The following is a 25,084-nucleotide window of genomic DNA, read 5'->3' as shown; positions in this document are numbered from 1 at the left end:
CTTGAGGCCTGGGGTGATTTCTGACAAGGAGTGATTTCTAAATATTGAAGCCATTAGAATTATTAATTCAAGAATTCCTTCAAGTAGCTATTCCTGTTTGTCTATCCAAGTGTTGGGGGCTCAGATGTAATTCTGTGTAGCAAAGGCTTATAGGCTGCCTGACTTAGGAAATCAAATTAACAAAACGATCATATGAACAGGAGATGGTTCTTTGTGCTTCATGGGAAACAGAAAGTTGAACAGAGAGGCCACGTGGACATGTCTGGCTCTTTGGAAGATGAGAGCATTGGAAATCTTCCAGTGAGAGCATTGCTGGCACAGGGCGGATGGTAAAGCTGCTTTTGTTGTTGTTATTTTATTCTTGTGTTGTCCATGGCAATAATGTCATCACTGGCATTCATGGGACATCTGGGGGTCAGTAAATCTTGTTATTAGTGAGTTAAATTTGGTGTAGTTTGGTGATAGGCTTTTGCATCAAGCATTTTGTAAAGGAACAAAATGAGAATAGGGTGGTTCCCCACATCTGTCTAAATATTTGGTGTAAAAAGGATACAGCTGTGATTTCAAGTACATTAAAGAATTCATGTATTCACTTTTTCTTAAAAAGAAAGTTGCAGACTAACTCATCATTAATTACTAATTTATAATTAATAATTAAATGCATATTCATTTCATTTCTATCACCCAATAATAAATAAGAAAATACAGTAAATAGGAAAATAAGTGTAAATATTAAAAATAAAGACAAATAATGTTAAAAGAGGAACAAGATTAGATTTTAAGTTCAAGATCAGTGAATTGCTTAAATCATTGAACCCCACTTTTTCCATCTGTAAAATAGGGATTATAAGTCAACACCAGAGAGCTGGTAATGGGGTTGAAATGAGACAATACATTTAGAAGTTAAAAAAAAGTTCAAATTTCACTCCTTCTTTCTTGAGCAGACAGGCTGTATTATGTAACAACCTAAATAGGAAAAGAATTTGAGAAAGAATACATGTATATGTGTAACTGAATCACTTTGTTGTACACCAGAAACTAGCACAGCATTGTTAATCATCTATACTCCAGGATAAGAAAAATGTCTATCTAAAAAAGAATAGAGAAGAGACTTAAGAAATTTGAAGTTAATGATACTTGAAGCAAGTTTTCTGATAGCTGGGTAAAGAGGGACAATGAGATATAAATATCTTATTGAACTCCAAGTATTGCTGCCCATCTGAGACTTCTCCAACCTTATGGTTACACTGACTTTAATACAAGCTATTGCATGGTTTTTATAGAAGGTTGGTTCTTAAGTAAACATAATATTTTATTCACTATGTTTTTCCCAATCATTAAAGCAGTGTTCATGACAATAAAAAGAGAAAATCAAGAGTAGTCAAAGGAGCATTTAAACCACAAAGTGTCTCATAATTCTATTCACCTGAAACAACCATCATTAAAACTACCATGTATACACTGAAGGAGCTTCCCAGTGGCTCAGAAGGTAAAGAATCACCTGCTGTGCAGGAGACCAGAGTTCAGTTCCTGGGCCAGGAAGACCCCCTGGAGAAGGGCATGGCTACCCACTCCAGTATTCTTGCCTGGAGAATGCCATGGACTGAGGAGCCTGGCAGGCTACGAGTCCCTGGGGTCACAGAGAGTGGGACACAACTCAGTGACTAACACTTTCATACATTGAAAGAGATTTTTTTTACCTGTGTTGTCATAAATATTCTGTTTTTAACTCAACCAGAGTTAATATAGTAACTTTTCCTTCTATCATCAGTGATCTAGCAGCACACGTTTTGGTTACCTATTTTTTTAAATTATATAAGTGATACTCTGTAAGTAGATTAAGAATAAATCTTTATTAGAACACACAGAAAAGTAAAAGATTTCTCTCCCAAGAAGCAGCCACCCATCAGTTTTCTGTGCATCCTTTCAGAAATATTTAATGTATACACAAGAATATGTCTTTCTCTACATATTTTTAATTTTATGCAACTGGAATCTATGCATACAGTAAGCATCTTCCTTTTTTTTAATTCCATTTAATCCCATGTCCTAAATTGCCACATTAAAAACACTAGCTACCTAGCCTAATTCAAACAACTTTGCAAATGATATATTTATCTCAACTGTCAGTGATAACACATTTTTACACTCTGCGTTTGGTATTACTTGTTTAAACAATCCTCTGTTGATAGAGAAAATGTTTCAATTTTATGCTGTGTGTACATGCTAAGTTGCTTCAGTCATGTCCAACTCTTTGCAGCCCTATAGACTGTAGCCCACCAGGCTCCTCTGTCCATGATTCTCCAGGCAGAATACTAGAGTGCTACTTATAAACAATTTTTCAGTGAATGTCCTTATCAAACTTGGATAAATGTATCTCTAGAAAATATTTCTTAAAATAGAAGTTCAGAGAGTAAAAGGATATATACATTTAAAGTTTTATGTATTATTAGTAACCAAACTTTGTCTGTTTTTTAGCATTTCATCAGTTTATACTCTCACCAAAAAATATTACCCAGCATTTTCTTCAGTGATGGGTATTACTAATTGCTTTGGTCTGTGCCTATCTAATAAACGAAATATGATCTCTTAAAAATGTGAATGGGATTTGCATAGACATTGGTTTGAATACTGGCCTTGCCATGTGGGTTCTTGGATGAGTCCTTTTAATCCTCTGAACATCTGTGTCTCTAGCCATAAAGTGGATCTTGTCATATCACCCTGTAAGATAAGGTCAAGTACATGGGTTCCACCAAGGCGCTTGGGAGCATCAGAGTTTGCAGGCTCTTGAATCTGGGCCTCAGGGGGATGTGCTCGTGTGGGAGGAATGTATGCCACCTGGAGCTTCCCTTCCAACCCCTAACCTCGCTGCTTCATTTGTGTTTGCAGCACCCTCCGGAGCACCACGCCGGGCATGGATGCCTTTTTCTGCACCTGGAGGAGCACGGGTGGTAGTGCCCCATCACGAAGCTGCTAAGGCCATCTCAAGGGCGTGGGCGCCAGGACACAAGGGCAGCATCCCAGGCCTGCAGAGCCATGCCTTTTGGCCTGAAGCTGCGCCGGACGCGGCGCTACAACGTCCTGAGCAAGAATTGCTTTGTCACCCGCATTCGCCTGCTGGACAGCAGTGTCATCGAGTGCACGCTGTCTGTGGAGAGCACGGGGCAGGAGTGCCTGGAGGCGGTGGCCCAGCGGCTGGAGCTGCGGGAGGTAAGGGCGCGAGCGTGGGGAGTGGAGAGGCCACAGCGCAGCCCAGGGACCCGGCCTGTCAGCCTCAGCCTGGTCTCCAAGCCTCCTGTGACTCCCAGCGTGGCCTCCGTCGTAACACCTTTCGGTGGATGCGGGGACCTGCTCTCATGCTGCATGGGGCTGGGGGCGGTGGGGGAGGAAATAGGGGTGTGTGTGTGGCAGCTCCCCTTTGCTTTCAGCCCATGAGGAGGCTGTAATGAGATTCTCCTCCCCAAAGTCACTTACTGTCTTTAAAAACAATCAAGTGGGGTAGCTGGGGGTTTGATGTTCCAGCTACATACCAAGGAGAAAACTCCCACGAACGGGGTGGATATAGCTGCTTTTATTTTTTGTTTGTTTCTATACTCTCCTCTTCAAAGAGGGTAAAAGAAAAAAAGAAAAAAGCATTTATCGTGAGCATGACCATTGAAGCTTTTTTTGTTGGAGCTTGTAAAATGGGAGTTTTGTTCCTCTTAAGATTCCTCATGACCTGTGTTTTCTTTGAGCTTTAAGCAAACCCAGGGTTCACCATTCAGACAGTCACGTTACCTCTCTTTAGAAGAGACTCTTAGAGCAATATGCCCTTTGGTAATAAGCAAGCCCTGCTCTTTTGCAGCCTTATAGACATTCAGGAGAAGAGACTTTTGAGAGAGACCCACTCAGGTATTTGTTTCTTAAGAACTTTGTAGGCAGCTAGGTAAGGGACCATGGTTGAACGGTTGCCAGTGTTGAAATGACGGCAGACCCCTGAGAGTCACACCCTCCTTAGGGTGAGGAAGAGCCTGTGATTGTCCTGGGCCCTGGGATCTCATTGCCCAGTTCTCAGGGTGATCCCTCTGGAAAATGATCACATTTGATCTCTTTCCTCACCTCTCAGGATCCACACCCTCTTTCCATTTGCAGAAGGAGTTGGGGTCAGGGAAGGTCTTCCTGTCCCCTTGGCACCTACCGCAGGCTGCCTCTTATCCTCTGAAGGATTGTTTCAGCTGAGCCCTTGTTTCTCCGACTGGTCTTCATGTTTATACTTTGGTTTCGGTGTTCAGGTCTTCCTCTGACTTTTCTTTTCCTGTGGAGGAGACTGTCCCGCCCAAAGGATGCATGTAGCTTGGTAACCAACACAACTGGATAAACCCGTGAAAGATTCTGACCGTGGTGGTTGATAGTTGGCTCTTTTTCTCTTATTAGCAACACATTGGGGTGCACGCATTCCAGCATCCGTATGTAAATCGGCACAAAGCATGCATGGTTTATAGTTTAGATGTATCCTAAACTTGATAGTAGCTTTGTATTGCTGCTGCTGCTGCTGCTGCTAAGTCGCTTCAGTAGTGTCTGACTCTATGCAACCCCATAGACGGCAGCCCACCAGGCTCCCCCGTCCCTGGGATTCTCCAGGCAAGAATGGTGGAGTGGGTTGCCATGTCCTTCTCCAATGCGTGAAAGTGAAAAGTGTAGGTGAAGGCACTCAGTCGTGTCTGACTTTTAGTGACCCCAGGGACTGCAGCCTACCAGGCTCCTTCGTCCATGGGATTGTCCAGGCAAGAGTACTGGAGTGGGTTGCCATTGCCTTCTCAGTTTTGTATTAGGAAAATAAAATAAATTTTGATTTCAATTTTGATATATATTAATTACAATTAGTATTGTATTAGATAACTTAAAAATAGACTATAGAGGGGAACCCTGGTGGTTGATTGGTTAAGACTCTGTACCCCCAATGCAGGGGGCCCAGGTTTGATCCCTGGCAGGGACCAAGATCTCACATGCGACAACTAAGAGTTCACATTCCATAGCTAAGACCCAATGCACCCCAAAAAACAAAAAGCCCAAAATATTGTAGGGAATTTCCTGGCAATCCAGTGGTTGGGACCCCATGCTTCCATTGCAGAGGACACGGGTTCAGTCCCTGGTTGGAGAACTAAGATCCTGCAAGCTACGTGCTGTGGTCAAAAAAACCCCAAAAAATATAGGTTGTATTTTTTAAGGCAGTTTTAGGTTTATAGCAAATTTGAATGGAAAGCACAGAGTTCCATATACCTCCTGTCCTGCCCACACTGTCAACACCCCACACCAGGGTGGTACCTTTGTTACAGTCAGTGAACCCACATTAACACATCATATCACTCAAAGTCCATAATTCACGTGAGGGTTCACTCTTGGTGCTGTACGTTCTGTGGATTTTGACAAATAAAGGAGATCAATCCTGGGTGTTCATTGGAGGGACTGATGCTAAAGCTGAAACTGCAATACTTTGGCCACCTCATGCGGCGAGTTGACTCACTGGAAAAGACTCTGATGCTGGGAAAGGTTGGGGGCGGGAGGAGAAGGGGACGACCAAGAATGAGATGGCTGTATGGCATCACCGACTCTGTGGACATGAGTTTGAGTGAACTCCGGGAGTTGGTGATGCACAGGGAGGCTTGGCGTGCTGTGATTCATGGGGTCGCAGAGAGTCAGACACGACTGAGCGACTGAACTGAACTGAACTGAACCACATCATCTCTGTCCATATGGTAAACTTGTTTTTTAATTTAATGAACAGTGATTTCTTAAATATACTCAAGCATTAGTGTAAAAGGATACGCATTTTAGTGTTAAACACATATTCCTCTTCCAACAAAATGAAAGATCATCCTGAGGCTCCTTGGGTCACCGAAGGCCTCAGTTGTCTCTCTACTGGTGTTTCTGTCCTGTATGACTTCATCCTCCTGTTACTGAATGCAGGTTCGTGTGTTTGATACACAGTGAGGCCAAACCGCCATGTCCCAGTTTGGAGCAAAAAAAAAAGGTTTATCGCAGGGCCAAGCAAGGAGAACAGTGAGCTTGTTCTCAAAAATCCCTGAACTAATATGGTAAACTTTTCGAAGGTCAAATCTGGTTTTGAATGCACGGTTTTGCTGCCTTTTTGGCTCCCAGGCCTAGTTCATAGGATTAGCAAACAGTCATCTCCTGGGGAAGCAGAGCATGACAGGGTCCCTGCTCCCAGAAACCCGAGAGCTGGGAGAATAGGAAAAAGAAGAAGCAAAGCAAAGGGAACATCCTGTGCCAAGGTATAGAAACAGGAAAGAACGTGGAATTTTCAGGGACGGTCAGAGGGCAGTTTGTACTGATCTGTGGGTGTGTGTGTGTGTGTGTGTGTGTGTGCGCGTGTGTAGGGGTTATAGAGGGGAGGAAGGAGGAGGTGGGTAGATAGGTGGACACCACTTTTGGAGGGTTTGATGTATCTAAGTACTTTTATCTATTAACAGATCCCACAGGACATTGTTCCTAAAACGTGTCACAAAAATAATTAAAATAATCACCGCCTTTTAATGTACCACGTGCTATGCTGAGCAGGTTTTGTCAATCAACTCAGTTAGTGCTTCTTACAAGTCTGCCGGGTGACTACTCTTGCTGTCCACTTTTATGGTCCAGGTAGACTGACTCCACTGTTCTAATTCCCAGGGATGTGTAGTGGCAGAGAAAGGGGCCGTGGTAAGATGCTTTGAGAAACACTCTTATAAGCTCTGCAGTTAAAAAAAAATGTGTTGAGCTCAATGTTTCAGTTATTTAAGCCTTCTAATAAATACTCTTTGAATCCTTTAGGGAATAAAACACTGCCTTGAAATAGAAAGCCATCAAAAGATTCCAAGGTGAAGCATGGCACAGTCACCTTGCATTGTAAGAAAAGAACCAAGTGGCAGAAAAATGATGGGGATTGGGGTGAAGGAGGAAGTAAGTAAGCATAAGTGTGAGTCACTCAGTCGTGTCCGACTCTTTGTGACTCCATGGACTATAGCCTGCCAGGCTTCTCTGTCCATGGACTTCTCCAGGCAAGGATACTGGAGTAGGTTGCCTTTTCCTTCTCACAGAGATACCAATTAGACATAATAAGAACCTGGCAAGAGGAAATAAAATGAACCCTTTAAGAAAAAAAATTTAATTCTTTTGAATAAGTTCAGAAAAAGGTATGAGTTTCTGACTGGGAACTTTTATTACGGAGACTTGAGAGATACAGAAGGCTCAGAAAATTAGAATTCTGCTAATACAACTACAATATATTTGAATCAATGGATTTTACTCTTCCCTTTTCCCCAAATAAAATCTTGTGTGGAACTCCAGTAGATAAAATGGAGTTACTCTGTTTGCTGAGGGGATCGGTAGGATTATCTGGAGTCCCATCTCCTTGTGCCTTTCCCACCCCCAAGATAGCTTGAAAAATAACTGACCTAGATTGGGAGAAAGATAGCTAAAAAACAATGTTGCCTTATGATTAGCTCTTATATTTCAAAAATAAACACCTGGAGAACAGCAGAGTTTAGTGGCTAGGAATGTGAGCTTGGACCATACTGTCCGAGTTTGAGTCCCGGCTCTGTCACTGATTTGCTATGTGATCTTGGGTAGTTTCTTAACCACCCTGTGCTTTTGTTTTCTCATCTGTGAATGAAGATGGTAAGAGTAGCAGCCTCCATGAGTTGTTGAGAGGATTAAATGAGTTAGTTTTTGCAAAATTGCCACTGTATCACAGTGTCAGGCACACAGGAAGCACTCAATACAGTGGTCTCCTTGGCAAGACAAACCACTCAAAGAGAAATATCCTATGATATTGCTTATATGCGGACTCTGAAAAGAAATGATACAAATGGATTTATTTACAGGAACGGACACAGATTTACAGACTTGGAGAAGGAACTTATGGTTGCCAGATGGGGATGGGTGGGAAGAAGGGATGTTAGGGAGTTTGTGATGGACCTCTGCTATAAAATGGGTAACCAACAAGGACCTGCTCTATGGCTTGGGGGAGCTCTGCTCAGTATTATGTAACAACCTAAATGGGAAAAGAATTTGAAAAAGAATAGATACCTGTATATGTAACTGAATCACTTTGCTGCACACCTGAAACTAACATAACATTGTTAATCAATTATTGTCCAATATAAAATAAAAAGTTAATAAAAAAGATATCACCCAGGCCCCTCCAGAGATTGGACTCTCACCCTTTCATAAGTGTCCTTCTTGCATTTTTAGGTGGCTTTGATCATAGAAACTATGATCTTCCACTGAGCCAAAATCTTTCAGTTCCTTGAACAGTTACTAATTTCAGATTGTGCTGTCCAGTAGAATGGCTATTGGCTACACGTGGCCATCGAGCAATTGAAGCGTGGCTAGCTTAAACTCAGATGTGCAGTAAGTATAAAATAGACAGCAGCTTTTGAAGATCTAGTATGACAAAAAGTTAAAATAATCTCATTAGTCATTTTTATATTAGTTACGTAAGTAGGTAAGTAAGTGTTAGTCACTCAGTCGTGCCCGACTCTTTGTGACCCCATGTCCTGCAGCCCACCAGGCTCCTCTGTTCATGGATTTTCCAATCCAGGATACTGGAGTGGGTTTGCCATTTCCTCTTCCAGGGGATCTTCCCAACCCAGGGAAGAAGTTGCATATTAAAAGCATAATACCTTGAATGACCATTTTAAATAAAATGTATTGAAATTTGAATTTTACTTCTTTGTTCTTTCTAATGTAGCTACTAGAAAATTTTAAATTAAGTATGTGGTTCGCATTATATTTTGGCTAAATACTGCTGCTCTAAGAAAAGCAAGGAGGCCACTTTAATAGTAATAAGGAATATAAATAATTGCAATAAAATGTAAAAATATGCTGGGATTACTTCCTTTAGGAATAATCTTGACTCTACATTTTTTTTCTGTTTTTTTGATGGGCATGTGGCTCTTGAGAGTCCCTTGTATTGCAAGGAAATCCAACCAGTCCATTCTAAAGGAGATCAATCCTGGGTGTTCATTGGAAGGACTGATGCTAAAGCTGAAACTCCAATACTTTGACCACCTCATGCAATGAGTTGACTCACTGGAAAAGATTCTGATGCTGGGGAAGGATTGGGGACAGGAGGAAAAGGGGACAACAGAGAATGAGATGGCTGGATGGCATCACTGATTCGATGAACATGAGTTTGAGTGAACTCCGGGAGTTGGTGATGGACAGGGAGGCCTGGCGTGCTGTGATTCTTGGGGTCGCAAAGAGTCAGACACGACTGAGCAACTGAACTGAACTGAACTGAATTGCTTTATAATTTTGTGTTAGCTTCTGCTGTGCAATGAAGTGAATCTCCTCTGTGGAGGTATATCCCCTCCCTCTTGGCCCTCCCTCCTACCCCCACCCCATCCCACCCATCTAGGTTGTCACAGAGCCCTGAGCTGTGCTAAACAGAAGGTTCCCACTGGCTATCTATTTTTGCATATGGTAGAGAATCGACTATACTTTTTCCCTTGTGGCTCAGAGGGTAAAGTGTCTGCCTGCAATGTGGGAGACCTGGGTTCGATCCCTGGGTCGGGAAGATCCCCTGGAGAAGGAAATGGCAACCCACTTCAGTATTCTTGCCTGGAGAATCCCATGGATGGAGGAGCCTGGTAGGGCTACAGTCCACAGGGTCGCAAAGAGTCAGACATGACTGAGCGACTTCACTTTCACTTTAATTAAAAAATAATAAATGAAAGAGAGATAAATAACAAAAGTACCTGAGACTCCTCTTCCTGGCCATATTCTATTCAGGATAGATAACTTTTTTATTAGGAAATCTAGCACTTTGTGGAAGGATGAATTTGATAACTCTTGGGTCTCTTCTAAGGCTGGAATAAGAGTCCTGGTTTTTAAAGGAGCCTAAAAAAAATCCATAACTGTTTCATAGGGTTGGTGATTATCCTCTAAGTTATCCCTCTCTTCTTTTACAAATTTGTATTTTCATCTTTACTGAAAGCTGATTTATCCAAAGCTAGCAGTTATGGTAGAAGTGTCTCACATTTTGCTATTTTCATAATGGCAAGAGTTTATAAAGGTACAGCGTCTTAACATGCATTTCCTTTCATCAAAGTAAAGCTAGCCTACATTAAAGACATTGCTATGGCTTGATTTTATGTTAATCTTTTGGGAATTGGAAATGTGTCTGTGATAATGGGAGTACTCGAACACCTCATTCCCTGGCCCTGTGAGATAATAGTGGAATTTGCTGTGTTTTATAGCCAGCTTAAATGCATCAAGATGTGTTTGTATTTTCAGAGGACTAAAATAATCAACCATGATTAAGAAACGATTGAAGAGGAGGCTGCTGGGGAGATTTATGAATTTTGTACTGTGTTTTGTCTTTTTAAAGATTATAATGTGAAATCTTGTTAGCTTAATGTCAATTCTGTAAGGTAAATTGGCACCAGTGTCTGTTTTCTAGATAGACAGATTGTAGGTGAAGTAATCCCCTGGTCTTGATCTTTTTGTGTAGTCCAAGTGAGTGGTATAGCCTCCAAAGGAGGGATTTTTCTTGGCTATGAGATTTGCTTCTTGGGTCTGTGTTAACTCTGCAGTTTCTTTTCCTGTACTTTTACGAAGAGATTGCCTAGGAAAATGAAGATGGTGCAGTTGTTAATTATAGATGTGTCAGTTATAGGAATCCCAGGCTACACAGAGTAGAGGTTGATTGCGCATAAGTTGTTTTTTGCAGTTATCCAACTGATGTATGGTGGTTTATTTTCCAAAGCTGTTGGAATGTAATTGCGTGAACTGCTATTTCAGAGTCTGCGTCTAGTCATCTTTTGAAGTATTTTCCATACCTCGGTGAAGGTTTCAATGCTTGTATGTAATTCCTCTATATTTTATGTGGAGGTTTCTCAACCTCTCTGCTTCTTAATTTACAACGAACTATATGCTCCTACAGAGAAACCCTTACAGCCTAATGCAAGGTATTTTAAACTTTTGCTTCTGGATGATTACCTCTTCAAAATGCTTGAGATAAGATCATTGGATTTAATCCCTGGTCCCTAGTAATTGCCGAGACTGTGTCTGTAACCCTTATAAATAGTTAGCATTTAAGCTGTGCTGTTGGTCACAAAACTAGAAAAACAAAATCCTAAAAAAAAAACAAAACAAAAGCTTGCCCTCATTAATAGCTACTGTGGGGGATAATACTATTTTTACAGATAAATGGACAGCAAATCAGAAACATCTCAAATTGTTTTTAAAGGCCTTCTTCACTATAGTCTTTTGATGATCAAGAGGGATCTCACTTTCACGCTGGAGGATTTACAGGCCAACCTGCCACTGAAGAAACCTATTTTTGTGGGCTCACATACACTCATGCTTTCCTGTTAAAATGCAAAATTCCAACCAAATAAACCAGGAAGCTACTCATATGAAAATGACAGTTTAGGGTGACTCTTCTTCCATTGTTATTTTAGTCGTGCATTTTTAGCAGTTGATTCAGAGATGCGGTTCCTCTCCCTGGGAACTGGTTCTTCTGTCTTCTTTTTGTATATGCAGTGAACTCATTGCAGAATTCACGGAACCAGAGCTTTTTTTTTCTAAAGAAAGCTAGAGAAATAAAATGGGGTTTAGAGCTCACACAGAGGTATTGTGAGGCTTAGATGGACCTGGCTTATGTTTGGAGCTTTGGAGATAAACCAAGCAAGTGTCTCAGGCATTTCACTCGGGCAGTAGAATCCTTTCGGTCGTGGAGGAGGGGGTTTCTGTTTGGAATCCACCACGTTTTCTTCAACCACGGAGCAGTGTTTAGCAGAGGAGCTCGGCTTTCAGAATTCAGCTGGAGTTGAAATTGGCAGGTGGCTACGCACAGGCCTGGTGTGGCCTCAGCTAGGCTGGATGGGATTAATGGCCCCTGGGATGTTACACAGGAAGTTAACTGGTGCACATGCTGGTTTCAGTGAGAGGTTAGGTTCTGGTTCTGTTTCTTGTGATGCACTATGAGACATGGCTGAGTGAGCGTGCGGCCTTGTGAACTTGAATAGAGCAGGGTAATGAGCACTTGGAGACACGGTCTTTCTCCTCTGTTGAGCATTGCAGAGCAGGCATATGGCAGAGGAAGAATAGGGAGGGGTGAGGTGGGAGTGGAGAACGTTACTTGGAGCAGAGCTTTACGAAACAGTGTGCGGATGGGGTGGATAACTGAGTTCAGCACTTCTAAAACTAGGTCGTTCTGGCCATAGCAGGTCGAAACTGTGCCCTCCAGGTCATCTGCCTCTCCTGCACTGTAACCTCATTTCTTGAATCGTTAAATAATTGTTTCATTGGATAAATGCATGTGAGTCACCCAGAAATACCCTGTGTCTTGTGGAAAAGGCTGTACTGCAGCAACAAAAGTGTCTTATGCCATGCATTAGGTTTTGACATTAAAAGTGGTTTGCCTTGTTATTTCGAATTCTGTACTATTAATTATAGCTCGAGACTATTTTCACACCATGATTCTCTTATACCTCCTCACCTTCTTTTCTGGGTATGCACGTGTGCACACATGTATATCTGTGTGTATATGTGTATTCCATGGAATACTTTCTCAGGGTGTTTTTTTTCCTTTTGAAGAGCAGAGATCAGGTCTCATTTAGTGATTGGGTGGGAAGGAGAAAAGGAAACTTAAAATACTGGCCAAGGGAGGAGGGAGGTGAGAGGGGGGGTTCAGGAGGGGGAACTCATGTACACCTGGGGCGAATTCATGTCAATGTATGGCAAAACCAACCAATATAATATTGTAAAATAAAAATAAAAAATAAAAAAAATAAATAAAAAAAAAGAAAAAAAAAAGAAAGCACAGGAGAAGTAAAAGTTACCTTGTTTTTTTTGAAAAATCAGTGATAGAATGTTTATGCAGTTATTGTGGACCCTTTATAGTTTAAGTGCTACTAATTTGAGTGAATGTTACAGTTTGAGTGAAGTAGGGACCGTAAACTCGTACCTCCAAATGTCAAGACTGCTTTAGTGAGAGGTGATAAATCATGGCTGTGAAGCAATTGCAGTTTGCCCTCACTGTCTCCACCTGGGCTTACAAAAGGGCTCTTTTCCAAGTAAAATAATGATCACATAGCCCATCACTGCTTACGTATATTACCTCATTTATCATATACAGACTCACTCCTAGTCATCCAAAATACGGTGGAATACCCTTATACGGCACTGTGCTCCATGAAGGGATTTGGTGCAATGCAGAACTGCATTGGATCTTTTTCAGGTGGTTTATTAAATTAAGTCCCCGGATTGCCTCATCTTTAGGCTAGCCTAAGCCCATGTGGTAGATCCCCTCGGAAAGCTTCAGAATGATATTCCAGTGTCCCATAAACACCTTTAATGAGACTCTTAAAGAAACTCTTTGGGGAGACACTGCTTTGTGATGTTTTTTCTTATACCTTTTAGATTTTTATGTTCCTCGTAGACTTTCCAGCTTATGCTTTTGCCTGTCTCTTCTCCTTTATTTCCAGATAACTTCTGTTTTATGATTCTGTGGTTGACAGGGATGCCAATAGCGGCTGATGACAAAGATGCTTGAGGCTTGTCTGCTTTTTTTTTTTTTTTTTACTGAGGGTGATGATCGTGGCTTTACATAGCTGCAACAGAAAGCACCATTTGTGAAGTAGTTACGGAAGGTGGGCCACGCACATGCTAGATGATCTTTATCTCATTTATGCCTCTAACAGCCTGTGGCTGACGGGGGTAATCATTTCGCAGAGGAGAAATCTCCGGGACTCTGGGAGGCTCCATCGCTCGTACAGTTACGGAGACAGCGAGTGTAGAAGCTGGGAGATGAACTGACGTCAAAGCCTATTTTCTTTCCGGTCAGCCACATTTCATTTCTTCCATATCATCAGTCACATTGGAACAACTAATGGACTCGCTGTAGCTGGGAAATGAACAATAGGGTCAGAATTCACTCAAGCAAGTTGGCCTAAGTTTTGAATAGAAACATAGCCTTGGTTCTGTTCATTGGCATTTTGTTGCTCGAGAAATGCATAGATTTCTGATGTGGACTTGCCCTGTGAAACATTGTGGAGGAAATGGTCCCATCTGAAAGCTCACACATTAAAAAATATCCTTTAGAATACTTAGATCTTCAGTTTTATATAGGGAAGGATATGCCTGGTTTTCTAGTAAACTCAGAGTCAAGACTCGATTACACATTTTGGTGGTGTGGTGATGGGAATTGATGTATTGTATCGTTGAGGGTGCAGCCAGCTGTAGTGGGAACTTGGGCACAAAAATGCCTTTGGAAATTAAACATTGTAATGAAATCATGCCTTTGAAGGCAGATTTCCAGGTGTGATGTAAACCATTCTAGGCTATAATTGAAATATAAAAGAATGCTTCAAAAGCAAGCAGTGATCTTTTTTTTTTTTTGTAGGGGGGTGGGACTGCTGTGCTAATCCTGAAATCCTAGCATGAATTAATATAAAGACAGGATTGGATGCATTAAAGTACCTGTTTTAATCATTTAGCACATTGTTCAGAACTCAACCAGTTGAAGCTTCAAGTCCAGGGGTGAAAAATCTCACTTTCATCTATCAAATCCACCCCCCCCCCCACTAATCTGCTAAGAACAGCCACCGGGGGCTCCTGTGGCAGCTGTGAAGAGCGACTCCTTCCACTCTCCATGCTTAATACAGGGGAGAGACTCGCTGCAGTTCATGTGTTATGAAGTGGTCGAGGCCGATGTTTTTTAAGGTACTTCATTAAAGCTCAAACAGAGCAAATCCATTTTCTGTTCAAATCAGGTAGCCTATGAAAACATTCTATGCTGCGGATGCTTAACGTTGGCAGAAGGTTTCCTCTTCGGAGTTGAGCAGGAAGTTACTTTGCAGCCGGTGCAGGAGCTGTGTTTGCCTCTGCCAGCAAGCTCCATGTGAGGTCACGAAGCATTCCGAAAGCACAGGGAAGTCAGCCTTGAGATCTTAGAATAAGTCCGGATCGTCTCCACTCTGTATCACTCACTGCCCTTACCTAACACAGGTGCATCCGTACCCATGTGTACAAAGAGCAGCCATGTGTAGGAATACTGCCATCTGGAGACTCGGGGTGCTTTACAGTATGTGCCTCTGGTTTCTTTTCATAAGTTCCAAAGTAAACGCTGGATCCTTGTGTCCAGGCTGGGGGACCAAAGGTGAGGCTATTTCCTGTGTGGTCTCAGGATGCCCCTTAGGAGGTCCGAACTGACACTATTTTGTCTTTTTACCTAGACACACTACTTTGGCCTTTGGTTTCTCAGCAAGAGCCAGCAAGCACGATGGGTGGAGCTGGAGAAACCTCTGAAGAAACATCTGGACAAATTCGCTAATGAGCCTCTGCTTTTCTTTGGAGTCATGTTCTATGTGCCAAATGTGTCATGGCTTCAGCAAGAAGCCACAAGGTAGGTGCAGTTTTTTCTCTGTGTTCCAAGTAAGGGTGTGGATTAACTGAGAGGCTTCAAATGAAGTAGATGAGGTGGTTGATTTGGGGGTATGTGTGTGTGGAGTGAAGGAGCTGGGGATTGTTTACCAGTCACTTTGCAGCTTTAGAATTTTTGTTTGAATCTGTGTAGCTTAAGCCAGTGGCTCCCTCCTCTGCTTGTGAGGTAGCAGTGATCCTGAGACAGGTAGAATTTTGTGTCTAGAAGCATAGAAATATTAATTGGAGACTGTGAGTAAAAATGCTAGAATTTAATTTAAAAAAAGAATTAACCACCTAATGCTGTTCGGTCCACTCCTTCCCTCAAAATGTCCCCAAACAAAATGCATCATCCCACTTTGGATTTGAGGATTGAGAAGGTCACTGAAGATGGGAGTAGAGTTGAGGAAGGCTCAGACAGGGTAAGAGTTTTGGTTTGGTAGGTTTAATACAAAGAAACAGGAAGCCAGCAAGCAGAGAGACCTGGGATTGGCCCCACCCTCCTGCGCATTGGCTGCTTTACCTGGGAGAAACCCTGTGCCGTCTTTGAAATGGTGTTTCTCCGCCATCTGTAAAGTGAGGCATTTGCGTCTAAGTCTTGAATGATCTGATTAGTCCGCAGCTCTGTGAATGAAATGAGTACGTTTTTATTGATGTTCCTTAAAATATGCGGGGATGGTGGTGTGTGTTTCCTTTTCAAACAGTTATTTTCAGTAATGAAGGGAATTGCATAAACTCTCGACTTATAAGCCTTTTACCTGGATCATGGCGTTCAGAGTGCGTGTGTAGCAATGCCAGTGACATCTGGGGCAGAGGGAACAGTTTGCTACTTGATTATTATACGTGTCATTTCTTAGATTTTAAATTTCTGAAATAAGGATGCAGTTGAAATTTTTATTTACATTTTAAAGTAGGTGATCGTGTCCATCCTCCTCTTTTAATCCAAACTATTGTTATATCGGTAGTGTTTCTATAAAACAGAGGCTGTGAGAGAGCTGACTGTCTGACCCAGGAAACCTACATCAGTCTTTCAGGTGTCATTTGTTTGAAGCACTTAATTATATACCATCATGTGCTGTTTTTGAGTGATTTCATTTAAGTCCTTTCTGTCCAAGAAATTATCTCCTCAAATCTCCTCAAGTCAAATCAGATCAAGATGATTTCCTCCAGCTTTTGAATCCTTCTTGAGTACTTTATACGGTGTTAGGAACACAGCATTAGGTTAATAAATACTTGCTGATTCATAGCTCTTGGACGTTTAAATGCAAGACCATGAGTGCCAAGGGTGAAACATGGACTATAAATTAATGCATACTGAGAAAAGTTCAGCCTGTAAGAAAAAAAAAAGAAGTGGTGTTCCTCCAGACATATTTATTCTGTAAGGTCTATTTAGGAAGAGCAGTTGAAGTGGTGAGGGACTCAGAAATTCGGCTTTATGAAGTTAAAAAAACAAAAGATTGTTTAAGCTTAGAAAGATGAAGACTTGCAAGGGTACAGTAGCTGCCTTTAGACTCTCATGGGGAGGGAATTCTGTGTCAGCTCTGGAGAACAAAATTAGGGTCAGTAACAATGAAGTTCAAGGAGTTGAAAGACTTTGGTTGTTTGGCTTGACATAAGAACAGAGTTTCTAATAATTAAAGCCATATAAAAGTGGAACAAGCAGACTTACAAAAGAGCAGGCTCCTTGGTCTCTGGAACTGCTGTAGCTCAGAGTGAATAGCCTGTGTGGTGTCTGGAAGAGGGGACCGCCATATTGGATAGGATGTTGGAATCATCAGTGGTTCTCGGACCAGGGCTTGCTGGATCATAATTAACCCAAAGCATTTATTTTAATTATGGATTCTAGGACTGCACCAGAAGTCTGAACTTCAATGTCTTAGGCTGGGGATCACAAGGATGTGTTGTTTAAAATAAACGATATTCCTCAGATTGTTCTGATGTTCATCCAGACTTGGGAATCAATAAGTTAGTTAACCTCTAAAGCTCTTTACAGTTTTAGATTTTCTAGACAAGTAAACTTAATGCTGCATTATTTGATTGTCAATATTTGCCTATATAAGCTGAAACAAAGCATGTTTAAATCTCAAAACCTGAGGTATACAGTAGGAACTTTTGACTTTCTTTTTGCTTGGTTAGGTTGGTTCATGTAAGAGGTTAGATAAGGAAGGAAAGAAGTGTTTTTCAACGCAGGAGTTTGAAGCAGACTCTCTTACTGCTGTTTGAGCAGAAAAACTAACTGAAAATAATTCAGAACTTTGAAGGACATTTTTTTAGAGGTAAACTCTGGAACTAACCTATGTAAATTTCAGGTGTAACCTTCTCTCTGTGGGAGAGGATATTTGTAATTAGGAGCTGGGTTTGCAAGAGGAGTTTTTGGTATTCCTCCCCGCCCCCTGATCCCCCTGCACCAGCATTGCAGGAATTTTTGTTGTCTCAAAGGGCTGGAAAACTGAAATATGCCAAGGGGTGTCAGAGCAGGTCAAAGACTGATGCTGGAGAGATGGAGAAACAAGAGAGAAAAGGGTTGTAAGTAAATAAAGGAGCATTGATAGAGGGATAAAGTAAAGAAAAGACACAAGGAATTCTGTCGGGGTTCAGTGGTCAAGACTCGGCGCTCTCACTGTGGGGGCCCTGGGTTCCATCCCTGGTTGGGGAACCACAATTCCATAAGCCACACAGTGTGACCAAAAAAAAAAAAAAGAGAAAAAAGGAATATATATACTTGGGAAGGTTGAGGGCCACCAACTATGACCCAGATTTGGCTCACTGAGACCCACTCTTCGTTTTGGACACATAGACCAGAGTATAAAGGAGGCCTGGTTCAGACAGAAGAACATTTTGGAGTGTTCAGGATTTCTGAGTTTGATGTTAGAGGTGAACAGATGAGCTGAATTCAAGTGGAAGAGAGCTGTGATACTAACAGTCATTAGGAGCCCTAGGGAATGTGAACCTTCTTGGGAGGTTTTAGAAGCATCTGGGGTCTCCACTGAATATTGAAACTGTCTTCCAGGCAGAGCGGCCGAGGAGAAGCCGTGGTGGGGCGGGATCCCAGAGGAGTGTTTCCCCGAAGGCCCCAGCAGTGTTCATGAGGAGCTGGTTAGTGACCGGCTCCCCAGTCAGCCCCTGTTTCCTGAGTGACCAGGCGTCTCAGGTGCAGATGGACTTGGGCTTCTGAGAGCACCTGGGACCGCAGCTTTGACACAGAACAGTTAGTCTTTGCTATGCCCGGCACAGTAAGATGTTTGCATAGATTAGAAATAGAGATCTGTCTTTCATTGTGGGCAACCTTTTGGAGGAGGCAACCATTCAACCATCTGTGCTGAAAAAATAAGCCTTTGTCTGGAGCCTACCACACTTGTTTTCAAGCAACACATGTTTGCAGTGATTTGGCTACCTCTATTTGAGAGTAAAACAGGTTCTATAACATTAGCCACTTCTTCTCTGAATAAGAACAAAGAAGTTAGAATTAATTCTCTCTCTCTCTATGTGTGAATCTATATAAAAACACAGAGGTGAATGGAAGATATATTGAACGTATATTTCATTATGTGTGTTTCATTTCTGGTCTTCAGACAGTTCTATCCTTGAAAACTTGCAGGTTAATACAGTATTTGGAACAATACAACAAAATTGGAGAAGGATGTTGATTGCATGCTGTTTAAGAAGGTGATTGACTTTATTAAGATGATCAACGTTTTTTAAATTAGAAAATCGAGACACTGATTTTTAAATTAAAAAAAATAATTTTACTTATTTATTTTGTGCCGTGCTGGGTCTTTGTTGCTGTGTGGGCTTTTTCTCTAGTTGTGGTGACCAGGGGCTACTCTCCAGCTGCAGCGTGCAGGCTTCTCATTGTGGGGGCCTCTCTTGTGGACCATGGGCTCCAGGGCGTGTGGGCTTCAGTAGTTGTGGCTCCCGGGCTCTAGAGCACAGGCTCAGCAGCTGTGGTGCACAGGCTTACTTGCTCCTAACCCTTTCTTACTGGCACGTGGTATCTTCCCAAACCAGGGACTGAACCTGTGTCCCCTGCATTAGCAGGCAGATTCTTAACCATGGGACCACCAGAGAAGCCCCTGTTTTGTTTTTTTTCTTTTAATTTTGATGTACTGTGTTTCCTTTCATCTCCCAGATATGACTTTTCAAAAATAAGCCTATTCATAAGTGAGGGAAAAATGCCAAGATAACCATGGTGGAGTCAGGGATGAAATAGACAGTTCAGAACCAACATTTAGGTGGTGATTGAATAGAAGACCAAAGTTTTCAGAAGGAGAATACACACAGAAGTACACATAAAAGGGGGGGGGGAAACTCTTAATATTCTTAAAGAAGTGTGAAAAAGCTGGTGAAGAGGACATACTAGCAGACAGATGGAGGATGAGTCATGAAACCATGAAAATGAAAGAGATTAGGGAGAGAATTCTCTCCAAGCTGTAAGATACATTACCTTGGGGCTTTAAAAATGTTCGTTTTTCCCCCTTTGGTTAAAATGACTCAAGGATGGACCACCATAATTTTTTCCATTTTGCTTGGCTTCTCTTCTGCCTTTTTGCCAGCTTTCCTTTTCAGCAACGGGACTCTGGTTAGGAGTTTATCTTCCCCCGTTCTGCCCTCCTCCTGACTCAAAGGAAAGATTTTTGTAATGTGTTTTAACGATGTGCATAGCAACAGGCTCATTATAAACACATGGTGTTCAGATTTTTCTGGACACAAAATGAAAAAAGATGGTTTGTGAGAGGTGGAGAAATTCTTAGTCAAACAGAAGGATCCTTAATAATAGCCAGGGGAAACCAGAAAGCTGCTGGCCAAGATTGCTGCTTTTCGTTTAGGTCTGGGGTTTTTCCAAGTCTTCCTCCAGTGAGGAAGTCCCTCTTTAGTTTTTTCAATACTAAAGAGAACACTTTGTAAGAGAAGAAGTAATTTTTGAAGAGTGAATTGGCTTTGAGGTTGAAGTTCCTTGACTGCATGCATGATTTCTAAAATTTTCAATTCTGGGGCATTTTTCCGTTATCAGAACATGTTTGTCTTTGCATTATCCCTGTTGAATGGTCTATTTGCATATTGCCAAGGGCCTTCTGGGCTTCCCGGATGGTTCAGTGGGTAAAGAATCTGCCTGTAATGCAGGAGACGTGGGAGATGTGGGTTCTATCCCTGGGTTGGGAAGATCCCTTGGAGGAGGAAAATAGCAACCCTCTCCAGTATTTTTGCCTGAAAAATCCCATGGACGGAGGTGCCTGGCAGGCTAAAATCCAAAGGGTCACAAAGAGTTGGACACAACTGAGCAACTAAGCAGCTAGGGGCTTCTAATTGTCCTCCGGAGGCCAGATAACCTTCCTTTCTTTGCCAGGACACATTTGTAGCCCGCTGTGGAGGTGGGGTGGTCCGTGCTTCTGGAGGTGAGCATCGTTTAGACAAAGCAGTGGAACCACCGCTGTAGCCAGCACAGTTGCTGTGCCATCCAAGGACAGTCTTGGCACACTGTGGCACATCTGGTGGGAAATCCAGGTCTGTGAGACCTGTTGCAGGCTCCCTCCACCTGGTGGGCGCTGCCTCTGTGTTTTCTGCACTTCTCAGCCCCTGTGGGTTGCTCTTCTCTTGATGTCACTCTTCCCCTGTACGTCTCCCAACTTCCCTCAAGTACTGGACAATGAGGCTACATGCCAGTCTGCTTGGTAAAACTGCCTAGCAGTTATTTCCAGAAAGATTTTGAAAAAAGTTCTTGATCTCTTTATGGACTAGTAGGGAGCATTCCACAATGTTAAATGTAATTCCGTGTCTGGGAAGAACTAATGGAACAACGTGTCATTCCACTAACTGGAAATACATGGCCACGTTGAAAGCTGCTCTCTTTAGGTCCCATAAAGAGCATGAGTGCATTTTCTGTTGTGATGGTGAGTGACAGGGAGGTATAACGTTATTACAGCGTTAGATGGTGGTGGGAAGTGGTACCCCACTTTTCTTCCAGTTACATGTTTTGGACTGTTGGCATTTCTATTGATGTTTAAGGTAGATTCGCTTAAGACTTTTTACATCCCCGTGAAGATCAAACTGGTGTTTTGATTTTTTGTTTTTTAACTAGGCTTCAAGAAGTGGTTCCAGTGACCTTACAAAAGCTTTCTTCACCTTACCTTTCTTGTAAATACCTAAGGTTTTCTCCTTAGTCTCTTGCCATCTGCCTCGAGTGCTATTGTAAACAAGTCAGTGTTCAACCAGTGTTTAAAATGTCTCTTTTAAAAGCTCTAATTATGGTAACGTTTCCATTTCCTTTTACAACACCATATATTTTGTTCCTCCGGTTCTCTGAGTTCTTTTATTATTTTGAAATGTCATTTTAATGGCTATTTAAAGTTTACCCGTGGGCTGGGAAATAGGGACTCCCTTCAAGTCAGACTTAAGATTCAGCATGAATTCCCTGTGGATAATATAATTTGCTGAGAATGGCAAATCCTTCTCCTAGCCAGCTCCAGCCAGTGAATGAGAACTTGTTCTCTCTCGGTCTGATGATTGAGAACGAAATTGTTTCTGCCAGATATTTTAAGATGCTGTTGATACTGAGATTTAATCTCAAACATTATACTGTGTGGCCAGCGTCACATATGATGAGAGAGGAGGATGGCTGTGTGCCACAAACAGCCATCTTGAAGGCCAGAAGAATTGATTCCCCAAAGGAGATGAGTTGATGAAAATGTGAGTTGCCATTTGCATTATTTTTTATTTCAACCTTTGTGTTAAGCACCTATTCTATGTTAAACACTTTGCTAGTCAGTGGGAGTATAAAATGAACAGATCTCAACACGTCCTCTCTCTTCTGAAAGAGTGGTATCTCCAAACAGTATTTATTTCATTTCCACATATTTGATTTATTGGAAATTGGAGTTTGTCTGTAAAGCTTACACTGCTCATGTTATTTACTTCCTGACATAGGCTTTCTCGCTCTTTTCGTGAATCACGGGGAGCCTGGTAAGTGTCTTCCTGGCCCAGCTTTGTGGGCCTGTGACCTGTGCAGTTACTTACACAGGGCCCCACACTTAGAAAGGTACTGAACTTGGCTTTGTGCTTTGCTGTCATTCTTTTGAGATTATTAATGATTTTTTTTTTTTTTTTTTTTGGCTGCACCATGCAGCATGTGGAATCTTAGTTCCCTGACCAGGGATTGAATCTGTCCCCCCTGCAGTGGAAGCTTGGAGTCGTAACCACTGGACCATGGGGAAGTCCCAGAAATTCTTAATGGTTTTTTGAATAACGAACCCCGCATTTCATTTTTCACTAGACTCTGCAAATTTTGTAGCCAGTCCTGCCCAGGACAGCCTGCTACCTATGTCCCTGTTCGTTCACCTCTGCTTGTTTTACTGTTGCCTTGTGACTCTCTGGGTGGATCTGAGTCTGCTGTTATGAGTGTGATCAAAGAGAAAGAGTAAATAATAATAATAAAAAAATCCACAGGGGAACAAAAATAAAATTTTTACTCTGTAGGCGCACTCTGACAGATAGTATGGAACAGGGAGGCCTGGTGTGCTGCAGTATATGGGGTCGCAAAGAGTCAGATACAACTTAATGACTAAACAACAACAGCAAGCAAATATGAAAATAAAATTGAGATCTTAATAACCATTTCTGCCCCAGGACTTGACTTACTGGAAAAATCCTGCAGAGTTGGGGGAGCCATTAATATTCTAAAATAAGTTGAATTTCCTTTAGGGAAGCTGATTAATTAGCTTATCTCAACCCTTGACTAGGATTTCCTTACGTTTTTCTGTAAAGAGGATGACTCTCCAAAGTTTAGACTTTTATTAAATAAAGCGAAAGCACACCTTAGTGCCTGCCTCATCATACCAAGTCTTCCACATGTATGGATATCCTTTTTAGCCTTCTCTTTCCCCTTTTGGGAAAAAGATCTCGTTTGCAAGAATCGAGAGAGCAGTTTAGGCAACAGAACAATGAGGTGTACCCAAATAAAATGAAGTTAGTACTTAAACACAGTCTGGTGGTTACTTTGTTAAAAATTCTCATTTTCAATCATATGGCTAATGTGTATTTACTAGTATTTGATGATCTGTTCTGAAATTCTCAAAAGCAAACAAAAATCACATGTTTCTGTTGAGCTACTTGGAAATAACTTGATATCTTAAGCAAGGGCAACAATTTTGTTCTTTGTGCATTCCCTGATCTTCAGAGATACATTTATTTATTTGTTTATTCACTGATTCATTGATTCCAAATGGTTCTTTATCAGAGTTGCATTGCAGAAGACTGAGAAAGATCCAACATTTGACTCATGGAGTAATAAAGATTTATAATAGAGCAGGGATTAAAATTTTACAATATTGAATTTTTTCAAAAGCCTGGTAGAACCCAGTGATCCCACGCAACAGTGTTTACCTTCAGCTGAGAGGTAGAGACGGGAAAAGTAAACAGTAGCCATGAGATGTTTTGTCATGTCAAAGCATGCCAGCTATGCTGTATGGATTTTTTTTTTAAGAAAGCTTCCACTTCCTTAAAAAGTATTTTGTGGATTTGTTGGGATACCATTATAATGGGTGGGATTGGGAGGAGTGTGTTAATTTCAATACTGGGGTTTTTAAAAAATCTTGCAGGGAGAGAGAGGCACAGTGGGGTAGATGTTTTAGAATCCTTTGCTCTGCTTTTCCCCTGGCATATCAGTGAGGGGGACCTTAAGTTGGGGCAGAATGTGTGGAGAGGGATGAGGGAAGTGGCAGGCATGCGGGACTCCCACGTTAAAGAGCCCCACAGTGCCCGAGCAGCAGCAGCATTTAGAAAGCATAGTCTTTTTTTGTGCTTTTTTGGCATAGCTGTTTTCTGACCCAATACAAGACCTCCAAGCCTAGCCAGCAGGGCCTGAGAATATAACTCTGTGGGGTTTTGTGGAAGAAGGTAGTTGGTATTTTGTCACTTGACAGAACTTAATAGTAGTAACCATGAGAGTGGCTAGCATTTATGTGTGAGGTCCTGCAGTAAGTACTTTCAGTAATTTTCTTTTTTGGTCCTCACTCGTGTGCTTAGTTGCTCAGTCGTGTCCGACTCTTTGTGACCCCGTGGACTGTAGTCCGCCAGGCTCCTCTGTCCATGGGGATTCTCCAGGCAAGGATGCTGGAGTGGGTTGCCATTGCCCCGCCTCCAGGGGATCTTCCCAACCCCAGGGATCAAACCCAGGTCTCCCGCATAGTAGGCAGATTCTTTACAGTCTGAGCCACCAGGCTGCAACCCCATAAAGGGGGCTCTATTATCATTCTCTGAAAAAGGATTGTGGGTTTTTTCCCTAATAGAAGTTTTATTACTAATAAGTGGAGATTTCATCCATCAAATTGCCAGAGAAATACTTCTGTCCACATGTCCCCCAACTCCCCCAGCTTTACTAGAGAAACAAGAGTGGAGGTTAGTTCCTACTGAAGGGTCAGCAGAGAAAGGCAAGGGCAGGAGTACCTGTGAAGTCAGAAATGATGAAGTGGCAGTGTGAGAGCTGGTTCTGGTCTACTGGTGGGTTTTGTTGTACCTGGGCCACTTTTTAAAGAGCTGGATTTGGAAGCCTTACAGGTGGGCATGTGCTATCCAGTTTGCCCATTATCCCGACTCCCTGTGGTGCAATATGGACTCCTTCATGCTACCTGCTGGCTCTGTAGGCATTAAGGTTGTGACCGCTGATATTTGCACTTTCTATATA

At 42.0% G+C, this 25,084-nt stretch overlaps 1 protein-coding gene across 2 annotated transcripts in view; it reads left to right on the top strand.

Moving 5' to 3' along the window:
• The window catches only part of PTPN14 (protein tyrosine phosphatase non-receptor type 14), a 205,035-nt gene that overhangs the window by 68,601 nt on the left and 111,350 nt on the right, over positions 1-25,084 (top strand). For both annotated transcript variants that reach the window (XM_055419075.2, XM_055419073.2), the window contains exons 2-3: positions 2,890-3,210; positions 15,222-15,391. In XM_055419075.2, coding sequence (XP_055275050.2) covers positions 3,037-3,210; positions 15,222-15,391 — 344 coding nt within the window. In that variant the 5' untranslated portion in view covers positions 2,890-3,036. The remainder of the gene's footprint in view (positions 1-2,889; positions 3,211-15,221; positions 15,392-25,084) is intronic.

The sequence above is a fragment of the Moschus berezovskii genome, chromosome 17 (genome assembly GCF_049115385.1).
Source record: "Moschus berezovskii isolate FMDL1 chromosome 17, NW_MosBer_1.0, whole genome shotgun sequence".
Lineage (NCBI taxonomy): Eukaryota > Metazoa > Chordata > Mammalia > Artiodactyla > Moschidae > Moschus > Moschus berezovskii.
The sequence above is the reverse complement of the archived record's forward strand: the minus strand, read 5'-3'. Positions and strand labels throughout refer to the sequence as shown.